General features: G+C 37.5%; 3 protein-coding genes across 3 annotated transcripts; all 3 read right to left on the bottom strand.

Moving 5' to 3' along the window:
- Positions 1-1123: 1123 nt before the first annotated feature.
- LOC125658192 (tyrosinase-like protein 2) lies at positions 1124-14317 on the bottom strand. Its single transcript, XM_048889359.2, has 3 exons — positions 14018-14317; positions 4872-4984; positions 1124-2014 (listed from the first exon to the last, which is right to left on the bottom strand). The coding sequence occupies exons 1-3, from the start codon at positions 14315-14317 to the stop codon at positions 1171-1173; spliced, it is 1257 nt and encodes a 418-aa protein (XP_048745316.2). The 3' UTR covers positions 1124-1170.
- Positions 14318-14752: 435 nt separating this feature from the next.
- Positions 14753-17794, bottom strand: LOC125660117 (uncharacterized protein K02A2.6-like). The gene has a single exon (XM_048891957.2). The coding sequence runs from the start codon at positions 17792-17794 to the stop codon at positions 14753-14755; it is 3042 nt and encodes a 1013-aa protein (XP_048747914.2).
- A 564-nt stretch (positions 17795-18358) lies between these two features.
- On the bottom strand, positions 18359-19189 carry LOC130050545 (uncharacterized protein K02A2.6-like). The gene has a single exon (XM_056150758.1). The coding sequence runs from the start codon at positions 19187-19189 to the stop codon at positions 18359-18361; it is 831 nt and encodes a 276-aa protein (XP_056006733.1).
- Positions 19190-26510: the final 7321 nt, after the last annotated feature.

Genomic DNA, 26510 nt, shown 5'->3' on the forward strand with positions numbered 1-26510 from the left:
CCCCCCCCCCCCCCCCCCCCCCCGCGTGAAACATATTCCTTTTTTGCAGGTGTTATAAATTGTCATTTAGCAAATTTAAACCCAGAGTAGTGGAGCGGATCGTAAACCCTTGGCTAGCGAAGATGATTTAAACCAAAACTTTTGTTGTTTCACGGGGGAGGGCATATGTTTACAGAGAAAATGTTCATTCTGTGATTAATTACAAATGAGGTTAAAGTGTGAGAAATGAAGATTAACAATTTTACTCAACAATATAAAGTAATTTGACAAATTAAATTGTTATTTTTTTTATATCAATAAGCATTTTGAAATGTATGACGTTTTAAAGCCTGGTTTCAAGGAACATATCTTTTACCCCCTAATAAAAAGGAGTCGGAATTAAGAACAATTAATCAATTAACACTGGTATTAAAGTTGATAATCAATTACTAATGGATTCTACTTTGCATTTAGAAAAATATCATTAGCAAAATTGGAAAGCTTTATGAAATATACGAGTTGAAAATGTAAGCGGGCATCCCGAGTTGGCGTGCGTATTTCTTTCCATTGGCCACCTTAACTGTACTGCGCAGCTTCTCTATCGTCAACTCCTGATATTTATGTAGTAATATTCCTTCTTACCTGCATATTATGTTTGCCTCTCAATTGATTCGATACGCAAAAGCTTGTTTTGCGTATGATCAGTTCTTGAATCAAAGCAGGCAATTGTCAAATGAGTTAACGTTACAAGGGTTTCAAAAGTCTCTTTCAAAGTCAGCATTTTGCAAATTCTATGGTTATAACGATCTAATTTACCAATGCAATTGGGTGGGTCTGATATGTTTCATACGAATTGTAAGGTTGTTCTTTACACATTGATTTTGACTACCGATTACTCTGTATACCTCAAGACATATGGCCCACGGTGGGGGTGACCGGTCGACAGAGTATGCTTACTCCTCCAAGGCACCTTACCCAAGCTCTGGTATATTCAGAGATCCGTTTGTGTTATTCATAATTTTGTATCTTCTGTAGGTTATGAGATTGATCACTATTTGTTTCCGTCACCTTTTCATATTACAGAATAGATTTTTTTTTAAATCAATCAGTCAATTAATCAATAAAATTTAATTGACATAGCAAGGAATATGAGTGTAAGTATAAGTAATATTTTATTCTAAGAAAGATATTTTATATTGCATCATATGACATATCACGACATCCAGTGCAATCCCCGCAAAACAAATGACACTCTCTAAGTTCAAAACAAACCATCATAACTCTGAACAATATAAATAGTATCCTCAACGACCAGGAGACTTGATTTGAGACCGCTGATTCTGTTTTGTCATCAGGGATGCATATATTGAAAGTGGCATCACATTTCAGGTATTTGGAATGACCGCAGTCCGGACATGCTGGAGAATCTTCGTAAATGACGTTCGCCGCCAGTTTCGGATCAAGACCGTCGACGTTTTTCAGCCAATAGAAACAGTCCATTGTTCGGTTAGGATAATGTCGTTTTACATCTTGGCCGACACTTTCATATTCTTCATGCACATTCAAATTGTGTTGTTTTCTGATAAATTTTGTCCATATATAATCAACGAACGCGTGATGTAGAACGAAGACAGGGTCCTGGGGCGCAAAGTCCAAAATATGCATCATACCACCCACCCAGTCGTGGGCGTGGTTGTGCTGTCCTTCAAGAGTAGTCCAATCGTCATTTTCGTCGTAAACTATCTGTTTCATGTGATGTACTGATAAGTTATTTTGGATCATATCAATTATTTTTGGCGATATTAATGGCATGGAATTATTGGAATTCAGTTCTCTTTGAAGGGTACAGTTCTCAAGATCTTTCCAGTGTTTAAAGGGTCCTGTTCGTACAATTCCGTCGCTATTTCCAAGAAATGCGTCTGTGAAAATGACAGAATTATTTGGTATCGGGTGATTGTCCATGTAATTGTCTATGACAGAGACCCAGTAAGGTAAGGTCACATTTCTGTTTTTCTGACGAAGAGCTGCTTCAAATCTGCCGGAATAAATCATAATGTTATGCATCATTATTAATGAATGATTTATTTTTTCTTGTTACATCTTGTGATATTAAAGTTTGTATGTAATCGCTTGTATTTAGAACTGAACTCCACATCAACATTTGATATCCAGGCGGTTACACAGTTAACTCTGAGAAAAATAGTTGGGTTTTAGTAAAGAACTCAACTGTTGCCAAAGCTCTTGATTCGAACAAACACTTTTTAATTCAGCTCTTAGATCGAAAGAAACAACATCTTGTTCAGCTCTGAGATTGAACGGAATGACTTATGATCACACGAAACAACTTATTCAGCTCTAGGATCGAACAAAACAAACAATAGTATGGTTCCTCTGCAGTAGAATCCAAAGGAATTGCTCATTCAGCTTAAGGATAGAAAGATGCAACTTGTGCTTCAGTTTTCTGGGTGACTGAAACAAAATGTTGTTTAAGTTCTAGTACTGTTCCTCTCGGTGCTAAGATCAAACGCAATAAATATTGCTTTAGCTGTGTGGCCGAACAAAATAACGTTGTACTCGGGCCAAGTCAGTACATGTTGTTGTATACTACTGGTCAATTATTACACTTTGAAAGGTCTTAAAAACGATAGGGAACACTTTCTGTTTACTTCATTACCTCATTAAATAACTCTATGCTTCTATAAAAGTTAATCATATCCTGTGGTGCTATGATAACCCCACTCGTTCCTTCGCCTATCGAGATAAGATGCGAAGGATTAGTTGAAGCTGTGAGAGCTATAGGATGAAGGTACAATTACGACCCAGCAAAGTAGCGAGGCCGAATGAGCGAAAACGCGATGACGAAGGAGTGAAATTAATACTGCCTTTGACCTCGCAATTCCGCAATCGTATGAACGGATGAATTGAAGGACAAAGCCCAACACTCCCTTCATTATCAAGAATTTTAGACAACTTCTCCCTCTTTACAAATACCGCGCTATGTTTCTGATACTCTTTCTGATTATTACGTGAAATACAAATGAAGTTCAGTCTTTCTTATACAACATTGTAATGTAAAAAGATAAAACCAAATAACGTGTAATTTCACTCCAGTTGTACTTCATAAAGTTCGTAATGTAATTGGATATGAGAGGTATTTTAGAGCTAATGGAAATGACTATTATGATATTATTTCCCCCCTATTTTAAGACGTTAATAATGATTCCGGAAATATATTGTTTATTGATGACGTGTCACCCAAGTACTTAAAGGCATATTAGGGTATATCTTTTATCTCAAAAATGACATCACAATATTTTGCAAGAAGAACTCCAAAAAACAAAATTTGTAGAATTAATTATGAGTTATATATAGCTGCAGCACTTTGAAATTGAAGTCATTTTGACGTTTTAGCCCTTTATAAAATGTTGTCTGGAGGACAATATATTAAACTGGTACCTCGACATCACAATATTTTGCAAGAACTCCAAAAAACAAATTTGTAGAATTAATTATGAGTTATATATAGCTACAGCACTTTGAAATTGAAGTCATTTTGACGTTTTAGCCCTTTATAAAATATTGTCTGGAGGACAATATATTAAACTGGTACCCCGCTAATTGGTGGTTACACACAAACATAAGAGATGTGAAGTCAACAGGGTACCAGTGTAGGCAAATGAGAACTGAGAATTATTTTGTTATTACTATCATATCCAATGTGTTTGTAAACATTCTATAGAACTTTTTGTGATTTTCTAGTTATGATCTTTAATTTTATCACCTTTTTGGAACATGCAAAATTTTACAAATATCTCAGACCCTATGCCTTTAAAATCTCGAGAGAATACCGCTTACAACAAGTGTTCATCTGTAATTGCGCTAGTAGAGCCCTCTGGCGTCTTAATATATCAACACGATTCCATCCGGGTTACTTATTCTAACTTCTTATTTTAACTTCTCATCTCTATAGTGTTTTTAAAAATTCTTACACTTTTGTCCCCATGCACTTTCGTATTCCAACTTTCGAATTCTAAGTTGGATATTCTAAAATTCTAATTATAACTTTCTAATTTTATATCTTGTAAAAATAAAATAAAATTGAGAAAACAGGAAGTTAGAATTAAAGTCAAGAAATAGAAATAAAAACATTGAAACAAAATTGCGAAAATAAGAATATAAAAACGAAATTAGAATAAATATATTAAAATAAGAATGAAAAACAACAAAAAGTTAGAATTGAAAATAAGAAATAGAAATATATTAAAATAGAATTGTGGCACTGATATCCCTTCATAGTATTCACCATACGTGTGTGTGTGTACATACAGTAAAACCTGCGTAATCTGACATGCACTGGGAGACAATTTTTTGTCAGAGTACATAGGGTATCGAAAGAAACAGTGTAACTACAATGAAAATAAGGATGGGAATGCGTAGTGAAACAATTGCACAGGTGTCCGATTAGGCAGTGTTCACTGTATGTATATAACATACATGTTATTGTGTTGATCTCTGGTGTTCTCTTGGGTTCATTGCATTCGGCAAACTTCGGCAGATTCCGGCACCCTACGTCTAGAGTTAGATGGAATCGACCGAGGTAATCCGAGTGGGGTTCATTGTTCACAAGTGAATTTAAGTAGAAAAATAACGTAGCGAGATGTTAAAATTATGGATATATTTTAATTTATGAACAATTACAGTATCAAGCCTATGCTTCATCTGTAGAATTATACATCTATGAAAGTTAAATGTCAGAACATATAAACTGATATATTTGCTATACATGTATAAAATTCAACAGTAAAACATGGTAGATGACATTGAACGAAATCCTCACAAAATTAGGTATTTAATAGAATTTAAATTGATATAATGAACCAACAGAAACTTACATTAAGAGGTAGACCCTGTGCCACCCCAAGAAGTTGGTTCCCTTATGAGCAGAACAAAGTGTTCGGTTGGTGTGGATCATTGCGATTGCGTCATATTTGTTTGGCCACACGCTCTGAAGAAGAAGAAAAAAAAGAAACATATAATAATGAATTTATAACCTTTTAAACCATTTTTTCTGAACAAAATTAAATCCCTCAGACCTGCCTGTAGATATTTAAATTTTCATCAATCTCGTTTAACCCAAATTTTACATACTAAACCATTTTCGTAAATATTTTTCGTAATATTAAATTTGAAACAATCCCATCTAGCTCTGTGATTGAAATTTACACTAATTTAATGTCTATGGAGAAAACGAAACTACTTAGCATTTACAAATATGAAAGGGACAGGGACACGATTTGAGCAGAAAATTTTCTAATTTTATTTTTACATTTTTATTGTTTACAGTGCTAAACTAAAATATTTCTAATAATTAACCAAAATTTGAATATCAGTTGTTAAATTACAAGTGAGATATAGCACTCACAGTTTTATTGTTAAGTAAACAACACTCGTGCCATGTTGTCCGTGAACATGAAGAGCTGTGCCGTCTTTTGACATTGGATTTGTCTGTTTTTTGTTAAATCTGAATCGATATTCATGAAATGACCGGTTTTAAGTCGTTGTTTATAATGAGCACAAGGTTGTGCATATTTCTCTTTTCTATTATAAGTCGTATTTGTAGTAAAGAAAATTCTATCCAAAAGGCAAGACTGGACACTCTTGTTCTGTAGATGAAATTCATTAAAAAAAAAACCATGCAAATTTCTACCGCATCTTGGGTAGTAATTTTGTAGTTTTCAGGCTAAGGGTGACCATTTAAACTTAGATTTCTTCACTTATCTTCCAATATCCGAGGGAAAACGACTGTACACTTACTAGAGATATATCGGTGTCAATATTTACCAAAAAGGATAATAGATAAATCATTTTTCTCTCAAGAGAGGGATGATGATTAGGAACCACAACCTATAGCTAAAGTGTGTGTGTGGGGGGGGGGGGATCCTTTATGACAATTACTTCAGTTAAAGTTTGCCCGCATTCGAGCGTACTATTTTAACCCCGAACCATTCTTGTTGATTGTTTCAACCTGATTAATAAATTGAAAAATCCTAATGCTTACCATATTTATCATTTCCTTGTTTACTTTCTTTACATTTACCGATTCTCGTTATTCACCATAGGCCAGTTAAGCTAAACTTACATGTACGACACATTCGCTCTTTTAATTATCATTGTACATTTTGGTATACATAAAAAGAAACCAGGAAAGTATATCAAAGGCTATATAATTTAGGGTTGTCAACGAGTAATCGGTTACTCGAGTACTCGTCGGAAGGTCCGAGTATCGATTACTAAAATCAGTAACCGAGTACTTGAAAAGAAAATTGTTTATTTCTTGTATTTTTTGTTTTGTTTCACTCATTCTATTTTCGCAGATCATCGTACGTTATCTCAAGTACCGTTCTCTCAATTACCTACAATGTATACATGTAGCCTGAATTAAAGGCCTGTCCTGTTTTGACAACGAAGAAATGGAAGATCCATTAAACTGGTGGCAGGACAACTCGGCAAAGTATCCGCGACTTGTTGTATTAGCTCGCCGACACTTAGCGATCCCAGCAACATCTGTACCATCCGAGCGCATTTTTTCATCTGCCGGTCTAATTGTTACAAAACTTCGAAGCTGGCTATCTTCCTCATGTATAGATCAAATAATTTTCTTGAATAAAAACTCTAGTTAAAAAGAGCTCTAAGATGACGAACATACAAATTCAGAAATGTATATACGTGTAATACTTATGTTACCAAAGCTGGACTAAATAAAAACTGAATGTTTATTTTTATAATCATGTACATTTCTATTCATTAAAAAAAATGATTTTTTTTCCTTTGTACTCTTATCTAACGTCGGGATCGAGATCCCGAAATTACGAATACATAAACAGCAGGATGATGGATATAGTCTGTGTTAATATGTGTACGGTGTTACCGTTGAAACGAGCGAAGATTCATTACTTCTTACAATCAATCTGATTTATCTTACAATACGACTTTAGGCGATTCCTTTAACGCGGGAAATATAACGTTGATATAAACAATGCATTGTGACGTCATCATTAACTGCGATTGATTTTCTTTCAAATCAAGCAATTATCCACAACAAAACGTACGAAGGTATGGGAAAGCTTGTTTGGAATTTTAAATCATTAGTGGTAATTTCTAAACTATTTATTTGATTTATCTACAGGGATGTCAATGAGGTATACCGCAGTGACGGCGACATTTTTCCGGAAGCATTATGGGTAGTCCCCATCATTTTTCAGCTGATGAAGAGCAAATCACGTGACTCAATTGCGTAATCATTGGAGCGAGCTCGTCGCGTCGCGACGCGAGCTTCGCTCGCTAATATGTTGTAAGGTGTGATCGTTGAGACGAGCGAAGCCCATTAACATCTTGCAACACGACTTTTATCCGCCTCTTCATTTAACGCGGGAAATATAACGCGCTTGGTGTAAACAGTTACAAATTGTGACGTCATATTAGCTGCAATGTTTTTAGCTCTTCTGAGCCGAAGGCTCAAAGAGCTAATACTATGGCCATTTGTGCGGTGTGCGTAAACTTTTTAGAAAAAGGGCTAATATGTATACGGTGTGACCGTTGGACCGAGCGAAGCATGTAATGGTCATTTGGAGTGTCCCAAGTGGTAATCATAAAGTTGAGTATGGTAGGTTATGATTCATTTAAAAAAATATATTTTTAATGAAATTTTCCTTGCGCTAAAAACCCAGTAACATCTCAATATTAAAGGGGTTTATATGGGGACACAGTTTTACAGGATCCGCCTATTCATTGAACGCGGGAAATAAAACACAAGGTGACGTAAACTGTGTATTGTGACGTCACATTTAGCCTAAACCTTTTTCTCTTTTTCAAAGCAAACAATTATAAACAACAATAATACATTCCGTATGCAATGAAAAAGGCCGTTATAAAACTAAACAAAATTAACCAATAAATTCAAAATGGTAAAAATGTAATTGTAATTTAAATATTCTTATTTAACGAAACTCATGAACTCGTTCATCTATTTAGTCGTATTATGGTTTTATATGTAATTATTTGCTAAAACCTGTTACAATGATAATTATACTATTCACTTTGAACAAACTGAGTGTTTAAATTACGAATTGCACGTCAGAGTCTTCTATTGTTGGCATTAAAAATAAAACACGAATAACTGTTGAAGCAGGTAATGAAAAAATAAATGGCGGCGCCCATATGGATCACGAAAATTTCAGTGAACGTATATAGAGATTGTCTCTTTTTCTTTTGCTGATTTTGACTTTTTTCTTTTACATACGTGTTACCTTTAGAGCCTTGCTTCGCGGACGGGCCTTCGGCCCGTCCGAGCTTCGCTCGGTATAACTCAAGAACCCCTTGGCCAATTTTTTTCAAATTTGTTACAGGGTATCATTGGCCCAAGGGCTTTCATACATACTAAATAGAGGGATGTGATCCTTTAACAAGGGGAGATAATCAGGAAAATACAAACAAAAGTAGTGGTTGCTAAAAAATCTTCTTCTCAAGAACCACTGGGCAGATTATCACCAAACTTACACATAAGGATGAGGATATGTTGTAGATTAAAAATTGTTCAAGGCATTACCCTGGGGCAAAGGGCGTGGTCTCAAGGTCAAATTTATATTTCCTTAAATCTTTGATATTTTAGTCATTATAAGGACTAGGATCATCAAATTTTGACAGTTGCTGCATCTTAGGACCTTGTGTCAAGTTGTTTCAAAAGTAGGTCACGGTGACCTACTTTTTGAATTTTGTAGGTATTTATTTTAAAATTAATTTTGATGCATATCTTGGACACTTTGAAGCCTATGATCATCAAAACTTGTCAGTTGGTGGATCATGGGACCTTGAAATGCGTCAACTGAAAAATAGGTCACCGTGACCTACTTTCTGAATTTTATGGCTTATCATTTATGGATATATTTGAAGTTGTTATTTCAAATACCGAGAGGTTTAGAATCATCAAATCTTGTAAGTTGATGCATCTTGAGGCCTTGAAACATATTTATAAAAAAAGTAGGTCACAGTGACCTACTTTTTGAATTTTGCAGATATTCAAATTTCACATTTTCAATTTTAGATGCATATTTTGGGCACCGTAAAACCTAGGATCATCAAACTTTGTCAGTTGATGCGTCTTTAGTTTTCGGTTTGTGTCGACCAAAAAGTAGGTCACCGTGACCTACTTTTGGTATTTGACAGCTAAATTACTATATTTCAGACACTATTTGACCTACAATCATCAAACTTTGTCAGTTGATGCATCTTAAGTCTTCGGAGTGTATCGACCAAAAAGTAGGTCACTGTGACCTACTTTTGGCATTTGACAGTTATATTTATATATTTCAGTCACTAATTGACCTACAATCATCAAACTTTGACAGTTGATGCATCTTGAGTCTACGGAGTGTGTCGACCAAAAAGTAGGTCACATTGACCTACTTTTGGAATTGGACGGCTATATTTATATATTTCAGATACTATTTGACCTACAGTCATCAAACTTTGTCAGTTGTTGGGTCTTGCATGTTCGAAGGTTTTCGACCAAAAAGTAGGTCACATTGACCTACTTTTGAAATTGGACGGCTATATTTATATATTTCAGATACTATTTGACCTACAGTCATCAAACTTTGTCAATTGATGCGTCTTGCATGTTCAAAGGGTGTCGACCAAAAAGTAGGTCACCTTGACCTACTTTTGGAATTGGACGGCTATATTTATATAATTCAGATACTATTTGACCTACAGTCATCAAACTTTGTCAGTTGTTGGGTCTTGCATGTTTGAAGGGTGTTGACGAAAAAGTAGGTCACCTTGACGTACTTTTGGAATTTGACGGCTATATTTATATATTTCAGATACTATTTGACCTACAGTCATCAAACTTTGTCAGTTGATGGGTCTTGCATGTTCGGAGTTCGCTGACCAAAAAGTAGGTCACCATGACCTACGATTGGAATTTGTCAGCTATATTTCAATATTCAGATACTAATTGGCTTAAAATCATCAAACTTTGTCAGTTGATATTTCTTGGGTTCTCAAAATGTGTAAACCAAAAAGTAGGTCACATTGACCTACTTTTTTTAATTCTTAGGATTTAACTAAAGATTTAGAATACTAAGAGGCTAAGAATAGAAATGGTGGGGTTGTACAATTTATCAGAAGAGCGATTCTAGGCCCTTGGGCCTCTTGTTTCTTCTCTCAAACCAAGCAAAAACAAAACGTTTGAAGCTATGAGAAAGCTTGTCTGGAATTTAAAAACGTTAATCGTACTTTCTAAACAATCTAATTATTTTAATTACGGGATTGTCAATGAAGTATACCGCAGTGACAGCGACATTTTTCCGGAGGCATTATGGGTAGTCCCCATCATTTTTCAGTTGATGAAGAGCAAACCACGTGACTCAATTGCGTAATCATTGGAGCGAGCTCGTCGCGTCGCTACGCGACGCGAGCTTCGCTCGCTATTACATGTAAGTAGTATCAACTATGTTTAAGATTTTGAATGACGACCGAGTACTCGATCGGAAAAACAACCGAGTAACCGGTTACTAATTTTCTATCAATTTGACAACCATAATCAAAATTTATGAATTCTATTGACATTGTCAATACAACAAATCTGATGTTTACATTTTGGTACTATTTATCCATGTGCATAAACTATATTGCTACTATTTTTCTACCGTAACATTGAACTGAACTGCGCATCATTTACTCAAAATAATTGTTTTTAAATACTTCTCATCATCATTTAAACTCAGCCTAGATGAATTATTTCTAAACAATAATACATTCAATTTCACCTGTTTTAGTTTTCTACTTACAGTATACTAGCAAGGCGCATAGAAAACTAAACACGCCATTTTGAAGCGCAACAGAAATTTTTATCTCTGATGCTATAAGATAACTTACACCCCCTTTTTTATCTCTTCAACCTTTAAACTTTACCTAAATTTACTACTTCTAATCAAGAATACATTCAGTTTCATTTGTTTAAGTTGGCTAAGAAATTTAGTCCGTCCTTTGGTTTAGTCACGTCTGTTACTGTACCAGTGAGGGAAGTGGATGGGTGATACTTCTCTAATGTTGACGTGTGCCACCATCACCTCCTCAAAATATGAATTTTGAATTTAAATATATAGATGTATCACAAATTGGGTTTGATTTTCTAATAATCATAAGTTTGTTTTCAAGCACAGAACTATGAATAAATCGTGTCATTTCAAAGTCTAACATGCAGATCTAGATAACCTTTCATGATGTAGAGGAGGAGTTTCAATGTATTCTAAAATGTCATCTATATGATGAATTGAGACAAAATATGTTCAGAAATTTTATTATACAAACCCCAGGATAAGTTACTTAGTTTAAAAAATACTGGAGAACTGATTAATTTTGGAAAATTTCTTCAACATGCAACAAAACTAAGAAATTTTAATTTAGTGTGATATTATTTAATTTGATTTGTGTATCGTTAACAGTGTTGTCTACTCACTCTCCACTAAATCTTTTATGGGTATTTATCAATAATTGTATTTATGTATATCCAATAAACCTGTGGTTCACGGAAATAACGAATCAGAAACAATCAGAACAAGGTTCAGCCGCCTGTCAATCAAAGCTTCATTTGACAACGACAAACTTGTACACCGATAACTTTCCGTGTATTTCAGTAATTGACCTTATATACACATTCATTAATTGTGCATAATAAAGATTAACGTCACTCCAGATCCTAAGCATTCCGGGTACAAAACTACACCTATGCTGAATAGACCATGTCTACTTTTAAGGCAACCGTTCTTCAAAAAATTGGGCCTCTCACCCCAAATTGTAGCCTTGGTTACCAAGAAACAAAAATATTGTTTCGAGTCAGACTGGATTTTTCTATATGTATGGTTATGATTATTATCTTATCAATTAACTTATCAACAATTCGGCATATGAAACACGGTCTAATCACGAGACTGTAAATGAAAATCGATCTCGATGTCTCTTGCATCTGAAATGTAGTTCCTAGATTTTTTTGTTTTTGGTTATTTATTTTTCCAGTAAGAGATATTTAGTTCTTTTTGTATCTTATTGAAACTGCCCCGCTTCCCTCCAATATGATATGCTGCTTCTTATGTTACCGACGACCCCATTGATATGTGCCGATCGATGGCCGAATACAGAAATATTCGGTAATATAATATTTGTATTATGTCCAATACAGTTTAGAAATCAGTGTTGTTGTTTTTATTTGATAATCAAACACAACTATATCAATCAGTTACCACTTTCCCTGAATATAATGACGAAACACAAGGCCATCGCTATTGAATCTATTTTTAGAGCGACCAAACGACAGTTCACCTTTGTACACCGCCAAGAGTCATTGTTCCTCTCACAACCCAATTATAATTTGGCGGAGTAGTTCATATTTGTTAAATGTTTTGAAAGAAAATGTATCTTATCATTTTCTTTAATTTGTTAAGCTTTTAAATTTTGTTAGATTGATCAATATGTTATTTTCTGTGTTGTTTCAACAGCGATTGGGAGTATGTACTATATTTTGACACGTATATTCAATTTGGCGGCTGTGTGGTCAACATCCGGATCGTACAAGGTGGCAATAACCAATGGAGCTTTTACTAGTATATGTATATTTAACCTATGAAAAACAAAGAATTGTGAGCTCTGTATCTCCCATTTACATATGTACCTTGACAACTGACATTGAATATTTTGTTGCCCATTTGAAATGCCTTTCTTAAGCATTCTAATCAGTAAAAATGAAAAAAAAATTGATAATTTTCAGATTAAATCGTTCCCATGCCTTTTAAGGTAGCTCGGTACACTATATTAAAGCTTACACTCTGTATGACACCACGTCACAAGATGGCGATTTATATGTTTTGTGAAATTATTTGCATCGATCGATTCGTTTGTCTATCATCGTAGCTCAGTGGTTAAAGCATGGGGATGGAAAGAGAGAGAAAAGCATTGGGATGGTGAACCGCAGATCTCGAGTTCAAATCCCCCAGAGTCTTTTATTTATATAATAGCTTTCATTCATATGTCGATTTGATATATCCCTGTGAGCTCGAAATAAAGGACACCACAAAGTCGTCCACTTCTGCTTCATACTTAGATATTTTATTGAAAGTAGACATTAACGGCAAACTGACAACTCAACTGTATGACAAACGGGATGATTTCAGCTTCTCCATCGTCAACTTCCCACATTTATGTAGCAATATTCCATTATCACCTGCATATGGTGTTTATATATCTCAACTGATTCGATATGCAAGAGCTTGTTCTGGGTTTAGTCAGTTTTTAAATCGAGGAAAGCTACTGACAAACAAGTTGATGGTACAGGGATTTCAACAGTCTCGATTGAAGTCAGCATTTCGCAAATTCAATGGTCGTTATAACGATCTAGTTTGTCAGTACAACCTCGCATTGGGTAATATGCTGTCTGACGTGTTTCATGCTGATTGTTGAGCCGTTCTTGGCACACTGATTTGACTGCGGATAAATCCGTTTGCCTGATAGGGATATTGGGCTCACGGCGGGTGTGACCGGTCAACAGGGGATGCTTACTCCTCCTAGGCACCTGGTCCCACCTCTGGTGTGTCCAGGGGTCCGTGTTTGCCCAACTATCTATTTTGTATTGCTTTTAGGAGTTATGAGATTGATCACTGTTCGTTATCTTCACCTTGCATGTATTGAAATAATTTTCTTGAAAATCATGTTTTTATCCAAATTTATATATTTTTTGTCTTTTTGGCATATATACTTTTTGTATATCATCATATCTTTTATAATTAAATTAATTCGTACTGATTTGAGAAACTATTTCTGGGTGTAGTGAGCCACCTTAAAGTCGGCTCGGATCTATCGCTACATGTATATCAAAGATAGAAAGTTTATACAAGAACTCTTTACTGCAGCTTAACCATTTTACAAAATAAACTCCATGTGTTCTTATCATAAATTCTGTATACAAAGTAAAATCATATCCTACTTTGTCGTTCTTTAAAGCAACTACGGCATCAATATACGCCTGTCTCTCAGCATCATCCAGTGTTCTTATCTCCTTACGGGTACGCGGACCGTCGGCTAGAGCCTCGTTATAAAGTTCACGGAACCAGTCCTGGGTAGATCTGGAAAGCGTGCAGTAATAATCGTAGGATACTTGATGACAGGCGCTTGTATTAAACAGCGTTTCATTGCAGCCGAAGGGATCAACCAAATCCGTGTCCATCACCTGTACAGACCGTATAAACAGTAATAGAAAAATCACAATATTAAATAGACCCCTCATTCTTCTTCTTCTTCTTCTTCCTGTATGGTACTTGTACTGTCCGTAATTGTCGTGCTCTAGACACTCATAAGAGGAACGCGTCTGTCCAATTCCATTCTTTAATTCTAAACTACATAACTAAGCAATTTCACAAACCGCGTGGCTGAGGCTGTCAACATCAATTACTGACTTAATACTAAATATATAGCTTTCGCTGATAGAGCACACTCCTAAGTGTGGGAAAACATTTAATCTGAATGAACTATTTAAGATATAGACATTACATCCCTCTTCACCTTAGACAAAAGCAAATTTTTAAAATTTTAGAAATGACAGCCTGTTGATTTAAATTTTAAAATGCTAACAAACTCATTTTTATAACATCAAAACAAAATTATAATCTAATAACTAATCTAAGAAGTCAGAAAATTATAATAAGTCAGGTCCCTTTTTTCCTCAAGTGGTCACATAGTCTCTTAGATACGCAGGTGGCTTGTGTTCCCGGGATGGTCTTCCGGTATCTGTGACAGAACGGTCTTTATCAGATTCATCTCCGGATTCTTCTGCGCTAATTTCCGGGTCACGCGATTCTGTTTCATTTTCGCGGTTCGATATGAATTTCTTTACAGCTGTGCAGTTTCGCTTTACTGATGATCCATTTTCATCTTCGAGTGTCACTGCATTCCTGCATTTCTCCCTCACGACAAACTTTTCAGGCGCGAACTCGGTTGACAGCTTATCGCGCTTAGGCTGACGTTGTACAACTGTGTCGCCAATTTCAACTTTGGACTCTACGGCGCCACGCCTCTCGTCCGTCCTTCTTTTGAATTTTAATTTCTGTCTCGCATCTGTTTCTCGTAACTCTTGGTGATCGATCCTTTTACTCATCTCTGGTAACTTGGTATGGATTTTCCGGTTATACAACAACTCTGCAGGGCTTTTTCCAGTTGTAGAATGCGGGGTCGTGCGATACGCAAGTAAGAACTTTGGTAATTCTCGTCTCCAATCTTTACGTTCCGCGTTTGCCGCCTTTATAGCTTTTAGTAATGTTCGGTTTTGCCTTTCTACTTCCCCATTCCCTTGCGGCCAGTATGGAGTGGTCCGAATGTGTTTGATACCATTTAAATCCAGGTATCCCTTAAACTCCTCCGACACAAACTGTGGTCCATTATCACTCCGCATGCTGTAAGGTAAGCCGTGCCTTGCGAACATACTTTCAAGTTGGAAAATGATCCTCTCACTAGTTATCTTCTTCATTATGGCTACTTCCTGGAATCGGGAGAAATAGTCTATAACGACTAATAGGTATTCCCCAGAGGGAAACGGTCCCATAAGGTCTATAGCCAGATCCTGCCATGGCCCGTCAGGTAAAACAGTTGTTCGAACTGGTTCGGGTCTATTGCTGTTTGTTAAAAGTTGGCATTGATGACACGCTCTGACAAATCGCTCGGCTTCTATATCGATACCTGGCCACCATACCTTCTCTCTTAGTCTCTGTTTCGTCCGGACAATACCCTGGTGTCCTTCGTGGGCCAGGGAAATTGTTTGCCTCCTGAGGCACTTGGGTAATATGATGCGCGATCCACGTAATACTATTCCGTCAACGACTGAAAGCTCCGCCTCCACGGTACGAAATTTTGGACTCAGACGACCGTCCCCCGTCTTGATCTTCCTCATAATCTCCGCGAGTTCTGGGTCCTCCGATGTTTTCTGACGAACTTCTTGGATGGTCAGTGCTTTTGGTACAGCATTTTCTGCGATGAAATACGCGTACTCCTCTGCAATGTGGCGTATTCGGCCAACCCGATTTCGGCTCAATCTCGATAGAGCATCAGCAGCATTCTTTGGTCCAGGTATGTAGACGATCTTATACTTATAAGGCTGTAGTCGCAAAATCCATCGCTCGATCCTGGCTGGTGGTTTTGACTTTGGAGAGTAAATGTAGGTCAGTGGCTTATGATCAGTCCAGATTTCGAACTCTAGTCCGTATATGTACATGTGGAACTTTTCACAACCGAACACTACACCCAGCGCTTCGCGCTCAGTCTGTGAGTATCTCTGCTCTACATCGGTTAGAGATCGACTTGAATATGCAATTGGTTTAAAGAATCCGTCTGGTTGTTTCTGTGCTAGTATGGCTCCCAGTCCTACGGGACTTGCATCCACTATTATCCTCGTCTCGGCTTTTGGGTTGTAGTATGCTAGTGCTTCAGCACTTACAAGGGCTTTTTTAAGCATGTCAAACGCATCCTGGTGTTTTTGCGTCCACCTCCAGTGCGTGCTCTTCCTTGTTAGCTCGCGTAGTGGGGCTGCAATCGTCGAAAAATTCGGTATGAAACGGCCGCAGTAATTAGCTAGTCCAAGAAAACTCCTTATTTCAGAACTATTCGTCGGCGTCCTGGTCTCTGATACTGCTTGGACCTTTTCTTGGTCAGGCCGGATTCCTTCTGACGAAATCACGTGTCCGAGGAATACAATTTTCGACAGACCGAATTTGCACTTTTCTCTATTTAGAGTCAGTCCCTTCTCTGCCAATCTGTCAAGCACTTTTGTAAGCTTCCTGTTATGGTCCACCTCGTCTGTTCCGTAAACAATTATGTCATCAGACAAATTTCGGACTCCTTGAATGACTTGCCCTATCACCCTTTGGTAGATTTCGGATGCTGAGGAAATTCCAAACATGAGGCGCTTATAGCGATAGAGGCCCTCGTGTGTCACAAACGTAGTTATCTCCCTTGATTCCTCGTCCAGCTCTATCTGGTGGTATCCCCAACGTAAATCAAGCTTGGAGAACACCTTGCTGCCATTCATGTCTTCCAGCATTTCGTCCACCGTCGGGATCGGGTATCGTTCACGTTGAACTGCAGTATTGGCCCGTCTCATATCGACACAAATTCGAATTTCCCCGTTTTTCTTTGGCACAACGACAAGTGGTGATACCCAAGCCGTGGGGTTGTTTACCTTCTCAATTATGTCCATCTTCTCCAGCTCCTCAAGCTTCTTGTTCACGCTTTTTCTTACATTAAATGGTAAGCGTCGTAGCGGTTGTGCTACTGGAGTCACGGTTTTGTCAACATGAATTCTAAGCTGAAAATTTTTAAGCTTCCCTACTCCATCGAAAACAGTATTCCTTGAGGCAACGATCTTATCTATTTCGCTTATAACAGAACAAAAGTCTGACCCCTCGACTCCAATACGTAGAACTCCTAGCTCGACTGCTGTATCCTTCCCTAGTAAGGAAATATAATCACCTTTAACGACAACAAATTCTGCAGATGTTTCACGTAACCCATACTTTGCAACTGTCTGAAAAGTTCCTAGTATTTGTAGTGGTTCCTTTGATCCGTAAGAAAACAATCTTTTGGTATTTCTCGATAGGGACATATTCTCGTTGTTAGCGCGGATGACGCTCCATATATCGGAGTTTACGATGTTGCAGGTAGCGCCAGAGTCGATTAGCATTTGCACTGTAGCTCCGCCCACATTAATGTCTATCATGCCATTTGTATACTTGTCGTGCACGGCAAACGCGAACTCGTCCTCCGAAGATTCGCTCTGTACTAAATGAACATGTTTTGTACTGCGGTCCCTGTTTAGTGCGGGAGATCGAGAAACACGTGTGAACAGTCTAACAAGTTTAATAAAGATGGCAGTCAAACAAAATACAGTGCATTCTGGGAATAGTTCAATACACACATGAAATATCGCGGGAAATTCAAACTGGGAAATAATCTTTAAATGTATTATGCTATTAATATATTATAAACATCTCCTTCCTTAAGATTATAAATCTCAAAAATTTATCTTTACCAAAATTAGGAATAGTTGAAGCAAAAATAGATGTACAGTGCATAGGAATTGAATTTTTCAATGTATCAAAATATCTTTATATAATGATTAGAGTTGACTGTCTTTATAACATAATTACATACAACTGTGTAATGTCTCTATTCACTTCCAGTGAAATGTGCAAAAATGAATACCATGTACATGTACATTAAAGTAAATGAATAGCAAAATAGCAAAACTGTTCAAAATGTCTGACATGACTTATGAATAAATTCACAGCAAATAGTCACTTAGGTATTTGGGGCGTTTTATTTCGCGACCACTACGCCTTACGGTAGCTGGTGGAGTGCTACTCTGTGGAATGTTCGTAACAGGTACACTCGGAGTTTCATTGGTAAGTGGTGTGGTTGTTTCGGTACACAGCGATTCCTCTGAATTCTGGTTCCCCATCGGAATTTCCGGTTCCGGTTCCATAGCGGAAGAACACTGAAAATCACTTGGCACAGATGAATCTTGCATTTCATCATTGACATGAAGCAAGTGCTTACGATTTCTCCTGAGGTCTCCACTGAGAGTTTTCACAAAGTATGAGCGGTTCGCGTAATCAGCAGATGTGACGATTCCTGCCTCATCCCAAGACTTTTCTTTATCAGTCTTCACCCTAACACGGTCACCTACGTAAAGTGGTTTTAAAGTGCGAGCTCCATGCATACGATTGAAGTTTACACGCATCCTGTGTTTGGATTGTCTGTCCTTTTCCCTAACTTTTCCTAGGTCCGGCCATCCAGGCTCTAGTTGGTCAGAACAAATCGGAACGGTAGTTCTGATTTTACGTCCCATGATGAGTTCAGATGGACTAGTACCTGTCGCATGTACGGGGGTAATGCGGTAAGCCATTAGGGCTAGAAATACATCCGGCTGTTTGAGTATTCGTTTGGCTACTTTAACCGCACTCTCTGCCTCTCCATTTGCTTGAGGATAATGAGGACTGGAGAATGTATGATGAAATCCATAATCAATCGAAAACTGTCTGAATGATTTCGAACTGAACTGTCCACCGTTATCACTAACAAGTTCCTCGGGTATGCCCCATCTGGCAAACATTCTTTAATTTGCCAACTACGTGATTACTTGTGATATTGTCCAGGTAGGCAATCTCCAAATACCGAGAAAAGTAATCCATCACTACAAGGTAATTTTTGCCCTGTAATTCGCAAAGATCAGCTCCAACCCTTACCCAGGGACGACTAGGAAGCTGAGTAGTTTTAAGTGACTCACTACGCTGTGACGGACGGTTGGTATTACAAAACTCGCAACACCTGATCAAATGTTCCAAATCACTTGATAATCCAGGCCACCATACTGATGACTTTGCACGCTCTCTTGACTTGTTCAGTCTCAAATGGCCTGTATGTATCGCTGCGAGTACATCAGCTCTCAGGGATTCTGGAATCACTAGTCTGTCTCTATAGAACAGTATACCATCAGACACTGAGAATTCGAATCTTGGCGCGAAATATGGTTTCAACTCCGCATACAATGAATTTTCTTTTTGCGGCCAACTTTGCATAGTGTATCTCAACGTCAGGTAGAATCGGATCTGAAGATGTTTCGTTACGAATTTCTTCCAATTTCTTATCTGATAATGGTTTCGTATTGACCACGGACGCTACGTATGCGGTAACATCTTCAACAGTATTGCTTTGATCACTGATATTGAGAGGACTCCTCGAAAGCGTATCCGGAACCACGAGCTGTTTTCCTGGAACATGTTTCGCTACGACATTGTACCTACGTAATATCATCAGTAATCTCTGGCATCTCAATGGCGCTTTATTGAGATCTTGAGTATTAATCAGCGGTACTAACGGCTTATGGTCCGTAATCAGTTCGAATGATCCAATTCCCATGAGGTATCGGTCGAATTTCTCGCATGCCCACACTCCGGCCAAACATTCCTTCTCAATTTGCGCATATTTACGCTCTGCCTCGGTAAGTGTGCGAGACGCAAATGCGATTGGTTTAGTCTCTCCATCCACAACTTGAAATAGCGCTGCACCGATACCGAAACTACTTGCATCCGCACTAACGATAGTGGGTCGAGTCATATCGTAAAATGCAAGTACTGGCGCTTCTGTAATGAGTTTCTTCACACGGTCAAACGCACTTTGCTGAGATTCATCCCAAGTCCACGCTGTGTCTGATTTTAACAGATTATTGATAGGGTTCATGATACTGGATAGATCAGGAACAAATCGACCAAGATAATTGATCATCCCGATAATACGACGCAACTCACTGATGTTAGTCGGTGGTGGCAAATCCAGAATAGAGCGCACACGTTCTGGACTAGGTTGAACACCATCTTTCGAGATGATGTGTCCAAAATATTCAATTTTCTCCTTTCGATATTCGCACTTGTTGGGATTTAGCTTGATCCCTGCATCTCTAATACGATCCAATGCTGCTTTTAATCTGCGGTCGTGTTCATTGCGTGAAGATCCATAGATGATGACGTCATCTATTATCGACTCTACGCCTTCCAACCCAGATAGTACTTCTCCCATGCGCCTTTGGAATATCTCGGGTGCTGACGAGATTCCGAACGGTATGCGCGTGTAACAGTACCTTCCAAAAGGAGTAATAAATGTAGTCAATTTTTGACTGTCCTCGTGCAGTTTAAGTTGATGAAATCCTGATGCTGCATACAATTTAGAGAATATGGTCGCTTCGCTTAATTTCGGAGAGATATCGTCCAGATTCGGTAGCATGTAATACTCACGTTTAACGGCTTCGTTAAGACGCTTCAGATCGATGCAAATACGCACATCACCGTTTTTCTTTGTTGCTGGAACAATTGGTGCACACCAGTCAGTAGGTTCATTAATTTTACGAATGATACCATCATTTTCTAGTTTGTCGAGTTCTGCTTTCACTTTCGGCATAAGAGCGAACGGTATTCGTCGAGCAGTCGTAACACAATACGGTTGCGCATCAGATCGGAGAACAATTTTCACTGGGTCACCTTTCATAGTACCGTGATGTTCTATGACACTTCCTATCTTCTGAATGAGACCCATGGTAGACGCAACTGATCTTGATAGAAGATTATTCTGAGAGTCGGTGCTTGGAATCACAACTACGTGAAATGAATAAGGATGATTCTTATGTCGAGTAGTAACCTTGAATTTTCCAAGTGAGTGAAGATCACCGTTTGGCGTTTGTAGTTTGCTGTTGTTCACATGTAATTTTGGTTGAAATGGTAGCGATTTGTACGTGTATTCTGACATGATGGAAATGTCAGCACCAGTATCAATCTTGAACGGAATCTCTGAACCACAAACTTTAAGTTTAACAAACCACGGTTCTCCCTCGTTGCACGCGGTCACTGAACCTAGAAAGTAGTCATGATGATCATTGTCGTCGTCGACAATTTCACGAACACCGGCAACAGTGTTGGAACGACAGGCACACTGCGAAATGATTCCTACGGTTGCACTTTCTGCATCGCCGTCCATGAGCTGGGCACTGACCCTCGTAATGTTTACGATTGCACGCTCCACACAACGGTAAATTCGCATTCTGTCGGTTCTGATTATTAGATCCTCTGCCGCGACTAGACTGTCCACCGCGAGTCCGTTGCGCACCTCTTCCACGATTTACTTGGTGTGGCGGATCTTGAGTATGACGTTTCACCCGTACCGCATCCAAATTTTTGGATTGTAGATCTCTAATTTGAGATTTCACTAATTCAGAATTCCTGGCCATTTCTGACGCTTTCTCAAGAGTCAAATCCTTGGTTAGCTGCAGTTTCTCTGATAGTCCTTTGTCGTTGATGCCAATAACAAGTCTATCTCGGATTGCCTCGGATCTGTTAGCAAAATCACAATGTTCTGAGAGTTCATGCAGTGAACGAATAAAAGTTTCGACTGATTCTCCTTGAGCTTGCGATCTCAGGTGGAATTTGGCCCTTTCGTGAATCACGTTACGTTTGGGTACAAAATAGTCATCGTACTTCTTCAGAATTACCTCGAACTTTGTCTCATCTTCCCCGTCACCAAATACGAAAGACTTAACTATGTGTTCCGCCTGCAGTCCCATGGCATATATCAATGAACTAATTTGGATGGCTTCATCCTCCTTGTCAAGTTTCGTGGCGGTTCGGTACCTGCAAAATCGCTGTTTCCACTCCGGCCACTCGCTTGGTCGGCTAAAGTCGAACGATTCTGGCGGGTTGAATTTAGGCATAATGGTTCAGAATATCGGAAATGTCACCTGAAAAACACTTACAGTCTCTAGGCGTTTCCTTACTGTGTTAAGTCTTCTGACACCATGTTTAGTGCGGGAGATCGAGAAACACGTGTGAACAGTCTAACAAGTTTAATAAAGATGGCAGTCAAACAAAATACAGTGCATTCTGGGAATAGTTCAATACACACATGAAATATCGCGGGAAATTCAAACTGGGAAATAATCTTTAAATGTATTATGCTATTAATATATTATAAACAGTCCCTACCTGGTTTTGTGCGCGGGGTATCCGATTTCGTTTTACACACTTTTGCGAAATGTCCCTTTTTTCCGCACTTATTACAATTTTGTCCTTAGTGATTGTACAATTCCTTGTAATGTGGCCCTTGCGCCCGCAACGGAAACACGTGACATCCCTCTGTGAACTTTTCTCACTCCCGTACCTTTTTGGGTGATTCACCGACGGTCTGACAGTATTAACATCAGAGTTTGAAAACGTTTCACTGCCCTTAAATCTGTCTGCTTGCTCGTCTACAATTTCGTCAGCTCGGGCTATATCCATCGCGTTTTTCAAAGTTAGTTCCTTTTCCTTTAGGAGCCTTTTCCTTAATTTTGACGATTTGCACTTTTCAACGATTTGGTCGCGAATATTGTCATCTGGCTTTTCAAACTCGCAGGTCACGGCCAACTTGCGCAGCCTAGTCACAAAACTGTCGATTTTCTCTGTTTCACCTTGTGCCGCATTTCTGAACAAATGGCGCTCGAACGCTATGTTCCGTTTTGGTTGAAAATACTCATCCAATTTCGTTTTAGCGCCCTCCAAGTCGTCTCCCGTATCACCGAGGGTATCGAATATTTCCTGAACTTCACTTAAAGTGTATTTTCGTACCGTGTGGTATGATGGCGTTTTATGAAATAGTGTAGTTTAACCGCATCTATAAATTTCTACGAAATTGATGATAGTGTATATCATGTTTGTACAGTAAGTGATGATGAACAATTCAGTGAATTTAATATAACAGTGACGGATATTTCACATACATATATTTATAGTCCTGCAATACATGTAAAATAATAATATGATATCACAGAGTGCATAAATTAATAATTGACAATATTACTTCTATGCAGTGGCGGATTTAGGGGGGTTGTGGGGGTTCGGACCCCCCCCCCCTCCCGCTCTTCTTTTTTTTTTTTACCACACCCGAATCTATAAAGGATGTGGTGACTATAAATGAAAGGAAGAAGGAACAAGAATTTTAGTCGAAAATACATTAAAATGCACCATTTCAAATCAATCTTTTAAAACTTTTCCCAGGGAAGGAACAAGAATTTCAGTCGAGAATGCACCCCCTCTATGCCCACCCCCTTCGGGCCTCACCCCCCCCCCCCTCCACCACCACCACCACCACCACCACAGTAAGGTCTAAATCAACCACTGATATGATTTATGAATTCAATTTCAATCAAGATAAAGGTATTATTTATCGCAAAATCACAATCAAGGGAGACAACTCTTAAAGTTAAATACATATATACTGGTAAGAACAGATTTTTTTCCCATAAATAGTAAAAAAAAAAAAAAAAAAATACATTATCATTGAAACTTAAATCATATATTTACCATTCTATGGGAAGCGGCTTTCACATACATGTACAGTGTTTATATCTATCTACGTGGATATGTACATGGACTCTGTAATTTACATACAATTGTAAAAAAAAAAAAAAAAAAAAAAAAAAAAATGAAATTCCTATATTGTACGTTTAACAGTGCAGAAAATATTGCTAAAAGTAAGTCAAAATCTACTGTCAAAGTTACAAGGTTAAAAAAAAATACCAAAAGGAAGGTGTTATCACAAGGAATGCACATATGAAATATGAGAGCTTTATTAATCAACAGTTATGAGCAAGATTTCAAGTTTCCATTACAGTTTTGAAATTTAAGTCAAACTCCAAGGTCACAAGGTCAAACATCTTGACATGGAATGAAATTTCTTGCCATAAGGAATTTATATACATGTGTACATATATTCTTAAAAGTAGATCAGAATCAAATGTCTCCTGATTCTATTGTGTTCTGGAGAAGATTGTTTTCTTTTATATCCCCATGTAAAACTTTGACCCCCAAATGTGGCTACATATACTAACCCTGGGGGCCATGATTTGTACAAACTTGAATGTGCACCATGTCATATTCCCTTCACTTGAGGATGATTTGTGCCAAGTTAAGTTGAAATAGGTCCTGTGGTTCTGGATAAAACGAGTTTCAAAAGAAGCCACAAAATGGTTTCTAATTCTACATTTCTCTATTTCAAAAGGTGTGGCACTTCATTTAAACAAACTTGAATTCTCTTTACAGACGTTTAGCTGAAATTATCCCTGTGGTTCTGGAAAAGAAGTCAAAATTGTTAAAAGTTTACGAATGGACTGACAAACGGACCCTGGACAAAGAGTGCTCAGAAAAGCTCACTTAAGCTTTCAGCTCATGTGAGCTAATGATATGATTGATATATGATAATGTGTTTAAAATAACACACCTCCTTCATATTTAAGGGAACTTCTTCCAACACAATATCATCAAGCTGTAATTTTACAAATATTAATTTAGAGCTTCACATAATCTTTGTCAACAAAAGAAACATCCTAAAAATGTATTCTTTAAGTTTATATTTAATAGGTATTAATTATTATTAGGGTATCCTAATTTCTTAATATAGGTTATTGATTTTATCCAGAAATATCATATATATATATATATATATATCAAAACATCAATAATAGTACATTAAGAAATGTTAATATGTTTGGATAACCCATAATGTAAACGCTGATTACATTCATTTGTTGTGTGACATTAGATTCTGTTTTCGTCACCAAGTTGTCATTTAAATAAAACACCTCTTCAATATCAGGAACTGAAATTTGAAGCCGATTTTCCTGTGAATAGGAATACATGATCAATTTATGCACTGAAATGAGTATTTAAGAAAGATGCTGGTTAAGTTGAATTCGAATAGTGTCTGTCAATAGCAATTATAGATAAAATCTTAACAATGACTGAAATCCCTTCCAAGTAGTGTATATAAATTCACTTACTGAAAAATTATAGTATTCATAATCTATCCCTGAATACATACTGTAACTTGGAATGGCCGACCTCAGTATGTACACCTGAAAAATGAATAAAATCATACAGTTTTCATTGCTTAAACCCATACAAGTGCATTTAATATTATCAAAAATCGTTATTATTAGCACTGATATACACAATTATTTATTGGTACATGTAAGTTATTATGTTTATATTTCTTTGTACTCTGTCTAATAGAATACTACAGAGTATGATAAGATATATGTATATATACACTATAGAATATAACAGAATATATACTATAGAGTAAAATAGGATATATATATAGAGAGAGAGAGCATATACATATATTGTATATGAGAGTTTAAGATAATACATTGATTATTACCCACAAATTGGGTTAGATTTCATTCCACAGTAAATGCTTATTTTCCTTTTCAACATATCCATTTCGGATTTCAAACATTTCGGTTGAGCATCACTGAAGAGACATTATTTGTCGAAATGCGCATGCATCTGGTGCATCAAAATTGGTACCGTATAAGTTTTACATTATGACCCCTGGGTCGAGGCCTCTGCTGGTGGACTGTTAGTCCCCGAAGGTCTCTACAGCCCAGTATCTAAGTACTTCGTTACTAGCTGTATATTTAATTGCCGTGATAAAATTTAGAAATTCATTTCAAAATTAAAGATTATCTCCCTCATGCATACCTTAGACGAATTTAACTCCACTTTTTGGCACTCAGTTTTTCCCTAAAATAGCTCTAGCAAATTTATCGTTATTTCGGATTTCAAACATTTCGGTTGAACATCACTGAAGAGACATTATTTATCGAAATGCGCATCTGGTGCATCAAAATTGGTACCGTATAAGTTAAACATCCAGTGAAACAGCACATCCCTCCCACTTCCAACATCACACTACCTTGCCCCCTTCCCCAACGTATATCTTACTACATTGTACATGTCAACTGAATAAATATATGATGCTAAATAGTTTGGCGTTGGGCAAGAAAGGGTAACACATATACTTCTCTGGTTTATAGATTATAGAAAGCTTATTGGGATACTTATAAGGAC

Source organism: Ostrea edulis, chromosome 9 (assembly GCF_947568905.1).
Source record: "Ostrea edulis chromosome 9, xbOstEdul1.1, whole genome shotgun sequence".
NCBI classification, from domain to species: Eukaryota; Metazoa; Mollusca; class Bivalvia; order Ostreida; family Ostreidae; genus Ostrea; species Ostrea edulis.

Coding starts and splice junctions, on each gene's coding strand:
- LOC130050545 (XM_056150758.1), bottom strand. CDS start 19,189: ATGTTTGCCAGATGGGGCATACCCGAGGAACTTGTTAGTGATAACGGT.
- LOC125658192 (XM_048889359.2), bottom strand. CDS start 14,317: ATGAGGGGTCTATTTAATATTGTGATTTTTCTATTACTGTTTATACGG. Junction 4,985..14,017: donor TTGCTTTAAAGAACGACAAA/GTAGGATATGAT, acceptor CTTCTTCTTCAG/AGCGTGTGGCCAAACAAATA. Junction 2,015..4,871: donor CACAGGGTCTACCTCTTAAT/GTAAGTTTCTGT, acceptor TTATTCCGGCAG/ATTTGAAGCAGCTCTTCGTC.
- LOC125660117 (XM_048891957.2), bottom strand. CDS start 17,794: ATGATAGACATTAATGTGGGCGGAGCTACAGTGCAAATGCTAATCGAC.